An 11,128-nucleotide genomic window follows, 5' to 3' on the forward strand; every position below is an offset into this window, starting at 1 on the left:
AAAAGATGAAAGCAGTCTGCTATGACTGCAGTGCTTTTTGTGAAGCAGAATCGTTGAGGAGAACAGGATTTCACACAGACTGGGATAAAACAGAGCTGTTCACACACCAAGCAGAGCTGAGATGGAAAGTTTTAGGACTAGCACTCCCGGATTCCTTTTGTTAAACTAATACATTGGTCCTTGAACCTACATACTGATCCCTATTGCTAAGCAAGCCAGCCTGAAACACAACAAAAAAGCACCACAGCAACAGACTGAAGTTCTCAATAATCTCCCTATGAGGACCAGATCCCATAAAGGACCGAGTGCTTCTCAGAGGTGTTCAGCAAAAAGTCTTCTGGATCAAGAAGCTCCCTTACATGAACCTACCCAACTCCTCCTTAAATCCACCCCCACCCCCACACACAGCCCTGAAGGTTTCCTTCAGGGTAATTAAGCATGCAGTGAGTTAAGAAGTGGAACAAATTTGAGGAGGTACCCATTTCACAGGTGGGTGCAGCTTCTGCTTCCTCCCAGGGCCTTTTCCTCCTGCATCTCCATGCACACCACATGCCCCAGCATCCCTGCCCGTGGCAGTGGTTCACAGCAGTGCTTCACAGTCGTACCCACATTTCTCAGGCAGCAGAGCCCTCAGGCTTTATTGCATTACCAATTGCACACCTGTCTGCAGGCTGTTGCTACACCCCAGCGTGCCCCTGGAGGCGTGGAAATCGCTCTCAGCTCTGCATTGCTCACGAGGTCTGATTTTAATTGGAGGACCAATAAGTGGGATGCTGGGCCCAGGGCACCGACTTTTGCCTCCTGTACCAGCTGAAGAGCTGTCCTCTGCTCACAGTGCATGTTCCATTCCTTCTGTATCTAGGATCCTTCAAGAGAAGAGTGGTAGTGTTTGGGAAGGTTGAGACTCTGCCACGTTTTTGCTGCTGCCTGCCAGTAGCAGAGCAAACAAGCAGGGCACAGGAGTGTTTACTGCAGGATCTTCTTCCCTAGGTGAGCAAAACCCTCCTGCCTGCATGGATGGGGAAGTGGATGGAGCTACACGTTAAGCACTACCTTTTAGAAAGGGCACAAATAAAACACTGTAATCAGCCCCATTTGGTTTGGGATGCAGCTGTGCTTTATGTCCTTGCTGCGTGAGCAGAGGTGTCTGGTGCTTTATCCCTGCCTTATTTATGAGCTGAAGGGGAATGCCTTGTGAAACATGAATGGTTAATTTTAGGCAGTGACACAGTTTAAGGTGCCAAGCTTTCCAAAAAGGGAACAAATATTATCCAGCCAGGCTGCTCTCAGTTCTAACTGCTCCAGGGCAAAGGTCTGTGCCACCTCCAGGACATCAAATCTGTGCAGGAGACAGAATCCTCAGCTGTGCCATTGCAGGTGGCTGTTGTGAAGATTATGAAATCCCTCATCTTAGGTAGGAGGAAAAGAAGGAGGTGCATCTGGAGAGGTTTACACTGTGTTAATGCTTTCCAGCTCCCAGTCCCAAGAAGCTTTCCACGTGCTAATTAATTAAGAGTCAGATTGGTCTTCAGCCACGGACAAACAGCAGCACAGGCAGCGTGGGAGCCGAGCTGATGTTGGGGCTGGAGCACGATGCAGGGCTTGGCTGCTGGTTGGCACGCCCTGTGCATGGAGGTGAGGAGGGAGGCTGCACTTACAGGACACACTGCTGCCCAGTCTCTGTCATTTTCTTCATCTCCCATCCAACTTCCCAGCACACGCTGTGTGGACCTTACAGCACATCCTGCAGCTGTTTCTTCCTCCTGCTTTATGATGGCCCAAAGTGGCCCAATATAAAGATCTTTGGGCACTTCTACACCCATCCCTAACCCAGAGGCATGGCTCTGTGTGCTGCTGCTGCTCCCTGCAGTGCAGAGCATCGCTGCCCGCTGCCCAACCTGCTCCATCCCACCAGCAAGGGCTCACAGTGCCCTCTGCTGCACTCCTTCCCCTCTTGCCAGTAGTAAAAAATCACTCCCTGAGAGATAGGACTGTGTGCTGTCCTGCATCAGTCCTGGGGCACAAATTAAGTGCTGGCAGGAACTGCTGTCCTTTCCCAATAACCTTCACCCTGCAGCTTTTTGTTGCTCCGTAAAACAAACCGCTCCTCGCTGCAGGAGTGCAGACGTCAGTCTTTGTATCTGTGCTTCTTCAAGTCCTCAGCTCCTGCAGCCAAAAAGGAATGGAAGTAAGCAGGGAAAGCCGACCCAGGCTTCATACTTTTGGTATTAGAGGGAAGAATTAAAAAATAATAATCTTGCTTTGACTGGGATTTGATTTCCCCACGTGGAACAAAACCGACCTGCAGGCTTGCAGCTGCCAGGGCCACAGGAATCTGTTCGCCTTCCCCGGAATCTGGGCATTCCTCTTGCACCCATCTGGGGCTGCTCTGCACATTGTCACTCAAAGGCAGGCACGCCTCCTCCGAGAGGCTATTTAAGGAGAAGCTGGTGTGCAACTTTCTCCAAAGAGAGACGAGAAATCCCGAAGAAGAAGAAGGCAGTGCGTGGGTCAGCGGGCTGAGTGCCTCCCTCCCCTCACTCGGGATGTCTGGCAGCAGAGGGACAGCTGCCCACACTCTGCTTCTTCTGCTCCTTGCCCCTGCCTGGGTATGTATGTACGTATGGCTGATTGCTCTCTGCGTGCTGCAGCTTCTTGCTTCGGTGCATGCGATGCTTTGGGGATGTCTGTCCACCACCGCCTGCCTGGAGCAGTGGGAATGCAGGCAGAGCCCTGTGGGTGCACACAGAGCTGCGCTGTGCAGAATGCCTGAGGGTAGCAGAGCTCACTTTGCTGAGCTAAGAGCCAGCCCTGCTTTGGAAGAGGATCAAGAGGTGACATCGCTGGGTTTGTGGCACTGCGAGGAGCGGGTCTCATAGCCCACATCATTACCATCATCATCCTCCTGCCCCGAAAATCCATTTGCTCCTGGAGTAGTGACCCGAGGAGGAAATCAAAGCACAGCCCCTGCAGGGCTTTGGGTCTGTTCCGTGTCCAAGTGCACGCACAGAGCAGCTGGTTCTGCTTGGGATGTTTGTGTGCAACACGGTGCTGGTATGAGCGGAAACACTGCTGCATAATTAATGTGTTTGTTAGCATCAGATCTAATTGCAGTGTCTTTTGGGTCGGTGAAGAAGTTGGGTTGGTTGCTTTGAGTGCCTATTTGTGTTAATAGGTGCAATAAGCTTCTGATCAGGTTCCATTGCTGCTGTAGCACTCACAAGTTGCTCTGTCCCCTTTTCTCCTGAGAACGGTGCCCTGTGCACCCGGCTGAGACCTGAGGGTTATTTCTGGGCTTTGGAGTGGCTCTGTTCCTTTTTCCTGCCTCAGCATTGGTGCTATCATAGCCATCCTACAAACGATAGCAAACCCTGTCACTGTGCTGCCCCACAGTTACCAGGGATGTCATCTTTGTCCCTAAACCTGCTGCCTGGGCAACGGCACTTCGGATGCTCGATGCACACAGCACAGCAGCACAGCTGGCACTGCAGCACCTCAGCCACGCAGGGTGCTCAGCTCTGCTGCTCTTCGGGGCTGGGACAAACTGTGGGGCAGAGCTGCAGCTGTTGGATGGTGCCCCAAGCGCTGCGATGGGAGGAGAGCAGGAATTACCCACAGTAATTGGCTGTTTGCAGTGTGGGAATAGCCGCGTTCTGACTGCTTTATCTTCTGCCAGTCTTGGAGCGTGGAACAGAACCAATTCTGTGCTTATTGAATTAACCCCCGGCTCCCAAAGCAAACAGCCATCCCAGCTCCCTGGCACTCCTTCCTCAGTTCTTTGAGCGCAGGGCTGAGCCCAAGCCTGTTGTAAAGGCACTGCCATGCTGGCTCCCTGCACTGCAAACTGACCAGGAGCTGCAGAGCTGCTGCAGTGTGAGCCCACATCCCATCCTCACACCTTCAGAGGGCGCAGAGGGAGAGGTTTTGGGTGCATGCAAAGCAGGGAGCACATCTTGCCTCTTTCCCCAGGCTCAGTGGGAGCTGCCAGCAGAGCTAGCCAGGAGCAGGGAGCATCAGCATGCCAGGTTTGGGCTCTCACTTCCCTAAATCTTCACCTCGCTCTGTTATGCTGGTTCTGCTGCTCCTGAAGTTCACAGCAATGCGCTCTTAGCAGAAAGAAGAACAAAGCTGTAGTGAATCTGTAGTTGGGATCCCACTCAGTGAAGTTAAAGGGTGATTTTAAGGACAGACCCTTCAGCAGAGGGGAACCAAGTGCTGGACCTATGGGGAGAACCCCTCTGCAGCTGGGTCCGTGGCCACGGTGGGGAAATGCTGCCTTTGTGTTATTAATGGTTGGTAGGGAAGATTTTAATGTGAGTGAGGAGCAGGAGATACAAAAAGCCACGACTGACTTTGCTTGGCAATCAAAGCAGCAGCCAGGAGTCTCAGCACAATCTGGGCCAGGAGGACTGGGTGGGGGAAGGAGCTGACAGATAGGAAAACCTCTAAAAGATGAGAAGAGCACTGCAAACGTGGAAGAGTTGGGGCTTTTGCACATGGATGAGGGAAATGAGTCCGGGGTCTGAGCCTGGGTCTTGTGCTGACAGCAGCTGTACTGGGGAAGCAAAGCTGGATGCTTTCTGAGGTGAGTTCTTAAGGAAACAAACAGCACCAACAGTGATTCATGACGGCAAGAAGGAAAACTCAGCTGGCTTTAATTCCCTTGGGTTCTCTGTTGTGCAGAAAGAGGTTGTTTTGGTTTGGTTTGCAGTGGGAGAGATATTTTGGGTGTTGCTTTATATGGCCTGTGGGTGATGCTGTGCTGGAAAAAGCTGTTTGTCATCGTTTCTTTCAGCGCAGTTTAATACAGGCCCTGTGCTAGGAATGCTTTGCCCCTTCTACCATCTCATCCCCCCCATGCACTCACCCATGCTTAAAAAACATCTCATGCATGGAAACCAGCAGGACATCACTGCTGCATTTTCGCTGTATTTAACGCTTTACTGCCATTATTGGTAACAAACAGCACCCAGTGTGACATAAGAGCCGTGCTGAGTTCCAGCTGGAGCTCACCAGGTGCCCAGGGTGGCACTGCTCCATGCAAAGGGGAGGGCAGAGAGGACCTCTATGGACATAAGAGGGGCAGCTCGAGGTGCAGCAGACACAGCACTCCTCAGCCACAGCAGTGCTGGCTTTGGGTGCATCCCATGTGCGTGCCTTGCTGCTTTCTTCTCTGGGTGGGATCTAACGATGCTTTCTTGCAAGCAGTGCTGCGAATCGCTTGCAGCTCATGATTGCTGTGTTCTTGCCTCCAGAGGGGAGGCTGAGCTGTGTGGGACTCCGTGCTGCTGCCTGTGCTGTCAGTTCTGCGCCTTCTTCCTCTGAGCTCCAGCTGTGTTGATGCAGAAGACAAGCCGGGTGCTGGGAGCTGCATGCACAGAGCTCCGTCCCATCTGTTGGCTGCGCAGACGATGGGATGCCCTGAACCAAATGGATGTTTTCATTCCTCTGGCTGCACTGTGGCACACTCAGTCTCTCTGTGGTTTCTCTGCCCTGCAGGTAGGAGCTCAGGGCTGCACGTACCCATGTCGGTGTCCTTCCCAGCCCCTGCAGTGCCCTGCTGGCACCAGCCACGTGTTGGACGCCTGCGGCTGCTGCAAGGTGTGCGCCAGGCAGCTGGGCGAGCTGTGCTCCCTGCAGAAACCCTGTGACCACCACAAGGGACTCTACTGTGACTTCTCCAACATCCACAGAGGCAGTGGGATCTGCTTAGGTGAGAGAGCCACGCGTTCTGTCCTTGTGTGCTTTTTTCCTTTGTGCCTGCCATGCGGGTGGGAATGCCTGCAGCCCTGCAGGGGAAATATTCACTTCAGTGAGAAGTGCTGCTGCACGCAGAGCCTCACCCAAACCTCACTGCCTGGTGCTGGAATTTGGCATTTTGTGCTCCGCTGCTTCCCTGCAGGAGGCACGGCGTAATTCTGGCTTTAGCACTTGGGTGCAAATAGATGAGCGAATAGTCTGTGTACACATAGGGCATGAGAGCTGCTGAGCCAGGTAAATGCAAATGCAGACCTGTTCTCTCTCAGTTAGTGCTGGTGCTGCTTTTCAACCTGAATTGAATGAATTGAACGTGTAGAAGGTGTTTTCTTCACTCTTTTGAGACACTGTGATAAAGTCTCTGCTTAATTTTCCTCCCCTTGCTCACAGAACCACAGAATGGCCCAGGTTGGAAGGGACCCCAAGGATGATGAATCTCCAACCCCCTGCCAACAGGGCCACCAACCTCCACGTTTAATCCCAGCCCAGGCTGCCCAGGGCCCCATCCAACCTGGCCTTGAACACCTCCAGGGATGGACAGGGCAATCATCATCTTGAGAACACACAGCAGCTTCCCAGTGCTTTCTGTAGGCACTCATGCTGCTGAGTGATGCTAAATGGGGTCAGTGTATGTATGATAATGTCCAGGGGGTGTAAGATGCATGCTGCTCAATTAAGGCTGGAAATGAGATGTTTACAGCAGTAAAATCATTAGGATTGAGGGTAATGAAGTCATTAGGATAGTTTACATCCTCCGTCTCAAAGACTTTATAGGAATATTGGACATTTTTCTTAAAGAAAATGCTCTGTGATCACTGTGAGGTGTGGATTTGCAGCACAGGTTTTGGAGTGACAGTCCCAGGTCTCTGCTGTGTAGGAAATCAGACCCGTGGTCTGAAGGTCACAGCTCTCCTTCCCGCCTTTAAACGAGAAGTTGAGATTGTCATGGCAAAAATGGCAGCTGAATGTGGAGCAGAACATCTCCCAGAACATGAGGGCCTGGGATATGATGTCCTCAGGTGGTGCTTCTGTCCCATTCATTCTGTTGGAAGGTGGGGAATTCTGGAAGTGTTGCGGGTACCCGGATAGGAAGGATGTGATGGAAGCAGGAAGAGCAGAGAGGTGCAAAACTACTTCAGACTGAAATGCTTCAGCCTTTTCTCACTGAAAGCATTCACAAAACAGGCTTTGCCTGTGAAACACTTTGGGAAAAAAAATGGGCTGGTACAAATGTAAGAACGTGTGAGTGCTGTTAGCGCTGTTGCTATGGGTTAAATGTTGCTGCCTTTCCTTTTTTGCTCCTTTAATTTTGATCGGGAAGGAGTGAAAAGCTCAGAGGAGGCCTGGAGATGAGAGACACAGAGATCAGAGCAAAGAAAGAGATGGAAATGCTGCGGCAGGAAGGAAGATGGTCATCAAAGGGGATGAAGAGCCCCGAAGGTCATAAACTCAGTGCATTATTTTCCTTTTGTAGCCCACCCGGAGACGTGTGGGGAAGCAGCTGTTCTTAGGAGAACGTTGCCTGTTGGTCTCTTAAGAACAGCCAGGAGCAGAGCTCTGTGCGGGACCGGACCTTAGAGCATCACTGCTGCTCCCACACCTCCTTCTCCTCCTTCCTCAGCTCGCGAGGGCGCAACGTGTGACCTGCTGGGCAAGGTGTACCACAACGGGGAGAGCTTCCAGCCCAGCTGCAAGCTGCAGTGCATCTGCCTGGATGGGGCCATCGGCTGCATCCCGCTGTGCTCAGCCGACCTGCGCCTGCCATCCCCTGAGTGCCCCCACCCACGGAGGGTGAAGATCCACAACAAGTGCTGTGAGGAGTGGGTCTGTGAGGAGGGCGGCCAGGAGGAGCGCTTAGAAACTGTCATGGCAGGTGAGAGACGGGTGCACGGGGCGGTTTGCTGGGGGATGGAGCAGACCCTGACTGCCCGCAGTCACTTTATTTACAGCTGGTGGCTCTCGCTTGGTGCAGGGGGATGAACTGTGTCCTGCTCAGCATCCTGCAGGGGTGTTGGGTGTTTGCTGGGGGTGGGTGCCCACTGCGGCACCCTTGCGTGAGTTCCTTGCGGGCATCAGAACAGCAGAAGCAAAGCCAGGTCTCGGAGCAGCCTGTAAGAGCTGAAATCGAACCATCAGAATTAAGAACTGTTTATAGAATTACAAAGATCACAGAAGCATGCAATCACAGAATGGTTGGGTTGGAAGGGACCTTAAAGACCCCCAGCTTTGCCTCCCACCAGATCAAGCTGCCCAGGGCCCTGTGGGGTACCTGACCTTCGTGCCTCTTCCTCTCGGCTCAGTTTTCAGGGAGGATCCCGAGCACGAGCCGGAGCTGAACAACCTGCAGGAGAACTGCTTGGTGCAGACCACCGAGTGGAGTGCGTGCTCCAAGAGCTGCGGCATGGGCATCTCTGCCCGGGTCACCAACAACAACCCCCAGTGCCACCTGGAAAAGGAGACGCGGCTCTGCATGGTGCGGCCCTGTGACTTCCCCTGGGAGAAAGCCAAGGTAGGGCTTGGTGGAGAGGACCTTGTAATTAAGGGCTTAGGATATGCTCCGCGCTCCCAGTCTCTCTGTGCCTTCCTGCACGGTGGTGGTTCAGATTGAATATTAGGAAATATTTATTCTCTGGAAGAGTGGGAGTGCAGTGGCACAGCTGCCCAGGGAAGTGGTGGGGTCACCGTCCCTGGAGGTGTTCCAGAACCGTGGAGATGTGGCACTGAGGGACGTGGGCATGGTGGGATGGGTTGGGGTTGGACTCGGTGATCCTAGAGGTCCTTTCCAACCTCAGTGATCCTACGGATGGTGCACAGCCCAGGTGAGCTTTGGTCTGACTGTCACATTCTTGTTGACCTGTTTGCTGCTGTTCTCTCCCTAGAAGGGAAAGAAGTGTGTGCGCACCCCAAAGCCCCGCCAGCGTCTTCTCTTCGAGTTTTCAGGCTGCAGCAGCACCCGTTCCTACAGGCCCAAGTTCTGTGGCAGCTGTGTGGACGGGCGCTGCTGCACCCCATACATCACCAGCACTGCTGAGGTGGAATTCCGCTGCCCCGAGGGGGATTCCTTCCATAGGAAGATGATGTTCATCAAGGCGTGCTCCTGCCACTATGACTGCCCCCGGGACAACGACATCTTCCTGGACACCTACTATAGGAGGATGATTGGGGACCACGTCAAAACAGACAGGCAGTAGCTCTCTGTGTGCCAGACCCACAGGACAGGGTGAAACGAGGGCTCTGCAATGTTCTCATGGCTGCATTCCGGGGCATCGCCGCCTCTCCCTGCTCTGTGAGGGGCTTCGTTCTTCACCACGGCACCGTTCGCCTCCTATGGTCCTGGTGGCCTTGTTAATAACAGTGGATGAGGGATCAGCCCCATCTGCCCCACGCTGCTGGCTGACAGCACACCTCTGTGCAGAGCTCAGCAGAGGAGCTGGGAGCAAGCTTGAGCTGCCACCTTAATCTGTTCTCCCATAGATTGGGTGGGAGAGTGGACTAAAGCCATCTGGCTCCAGCCTGGCTCCAGAGGGAGCGCAGTGGGCACAGCACCCTGTGCCATTCAGCTGCCCACACCATGCAGCCAGAGAATGGGGCAGGGGAAGCCCAGGAGGTCAGAGCCAGCTGGCACTCCCAGCCACTGCCAGCAGCACGGGGCTCTGATGTGTGCTGCTGCAAAGCGGCTCAGTGAGGAAAGTGCTGAGGCCCCATGCTGAGCTCCCACCGAACCTTTTAATTATTTTTGGTTAATTAGATTCAACAAGTCAGCAAAAGCTCTCCCCACCCCCATGCTCACCCTTCGCCCTGCCTCATGCTTTCCAACAGCAGCTCTTTGCTCCTGGATGCCAGGATGCCCTATTCTCTGCACAGCTGAAAGCTGTCTTTTCTTTGTACAGTTAAATTCCTTTCAGCCTCGTGTGCAGTGAGGATGGCAGCAAAGCCAGAGGCACAAGGAGGCTGTGGGGTGTTACTGCAGGAACGCTGCTGTCCTTCAGAGCCTGGGAGGTTCTTTTAGAGAGGAGAAGACCCAGCCAGGTGTAGTTTCCTCCTTCAGACCCAAGGAGCATTTCTGGAGCGGAGCATAGCAGGTCTCCTCGTGGCAGCTGACAGTGCAATGACCACGTCCTGCTGTCCCCTCTGTAGTCCCTTCAGAAGCAGCTCTGCAGGAGCTTTGGCTCATGTGCACACAGGGGGGCTGGAGCTGCATGATGGTGGGTCAGGAGCTGGAGGTTTAAAGATCAACTCAGAGCTCCCCAGGGGGAGCAGATCTCTGAAGTTGGGCAACGACAGGGAGAGCCCTTGGAGCTGGGGTCCAACGGCTGGGCTGTCCCATGGCACTGAGGATCCAGGACAGCCACTCGTGAGCCCACAGCCAGCAGGGTTCTCAGCAGCCTCGTGCATTTGCTTTCTGCTGATTTCAGTAGAAACACACAGGGAAAGGCCTGACTTCGTGCCTTCCATCCTCCCCACCCTCTCTCTATCCCCACTGCTGCAGCCCAGCAGGATTATGGGCCACGCTGCAGCGCTGAGCCCTTCTCCATCCCCGCTCCCATTCCAAAGCAAAGCCGTGGGTCGGGGCCGATCCAAACCCACAGCAGCTGTTCTCCCTTTGCAGCCCCTGATTCCTCCCCCCAGGCTGCAAAACGCAGCCCCCACCTCAGCCCCCTCCTGCTCCCATCCTGTGACCCTTCAGCCTGCTGTGCATCATCAGTGCAAACTGTAAATAATTGATGCGATGGTTTCTGATGTTTTATTTTTTTAAAGGTATTTGTACAGGTTTTGTATCCTAACCCCACTCGGGGCGTTTCCATGTTGTAGATTCTCCTCTTTGCCCTTCAGCTCAGTTCTGGGCTTTTTTTTTTTTTTGTATTCCGAGCACCAAACTCAGCTGAGGTTGCACTTCACACCAATAAATCTCTTTATTTTCTACACCCTTTGCAGGCCGGCAGGGAGGGGTTTCCAAGGGCTCCCCGTCCCGCATTGGGGATGGCTGCGGCGTCCCGTGGGCGCTTTGCAGCCCGCAGCGCTGAACGCCCGCTTACCAACAAAGCCGGCAGCAGCTGGGCGATAACAGCGCGCAGCACGAGAGGCTCTGCGACAGCTTAGCGGCTTACACGGCCCTCACGCAAACAGACCGGGGGGGGGTGTGGAGAGGAGCCCCCCCGGCGCCGTCCCTCCCGTATCAGCAGCGGCCGCGTGTGCGGCTCCGATAGCCCCGGGCGTGTCCTTATCGGCACCGCGGGGTCGTTTGGCAGCGCGGTGTTCGCTGTGCGTGAGGACAGACCGCGCGATGTGTGCACGTGTGTATGGGGGGAAGGGGTCTCCGCTCCTTATATGGCGCGGTGACGTCACGGAGCCAAAGGCGCGACCCCCATCC

General features: G+C 54.1%; 1 protein-coding gene across 1 annotated transcript; it reads left to right on the top strand.

Moving 5' to 3' along the window:
- Positions 1 to 2,282: 2,282 nt before the first annotated feature.
- LOC100550412 (CCN family member 2-like) lies at positions 2,283 to 10,655 on the top strand (the record flags this gene model as incomplete). The annotated part of the gene is made up of 5 exons (XM_003212535.4): positions 2,283 to 2,609; positions 5,500 to 5,713; positions 7,379 to 7,630; positions 8,058 to 8,266; positions 8,637 to 10,655. Coding segments are annotated over 5 exons (1,314 nt in total), but the record flags the coding sequence as incomplete, so codon positions are not given.
- Between the last annotated feature and the right edge of the window lie 473 nt (positions 10,656 to 11,128).

The sequence above is a fragment of the Meleagris gallopavo genome, chromosome 25 (assembly GCF_000146605.3).
Source record: "Meleagris gallopavo isolate NT-WF06-2002-E0010 breed Aviagen turkey brand Nicholas breeding stock chromosome 25, Turkey_5.1, whole genome shotgun sequence".
Classification (NCBI taxonomy): domain Eukaryota; kingdom Metazoa; phylum Chordata; class Aves; order Galliformes; family Phasianidae; genus Meleagris; species Meleagris gallopavo.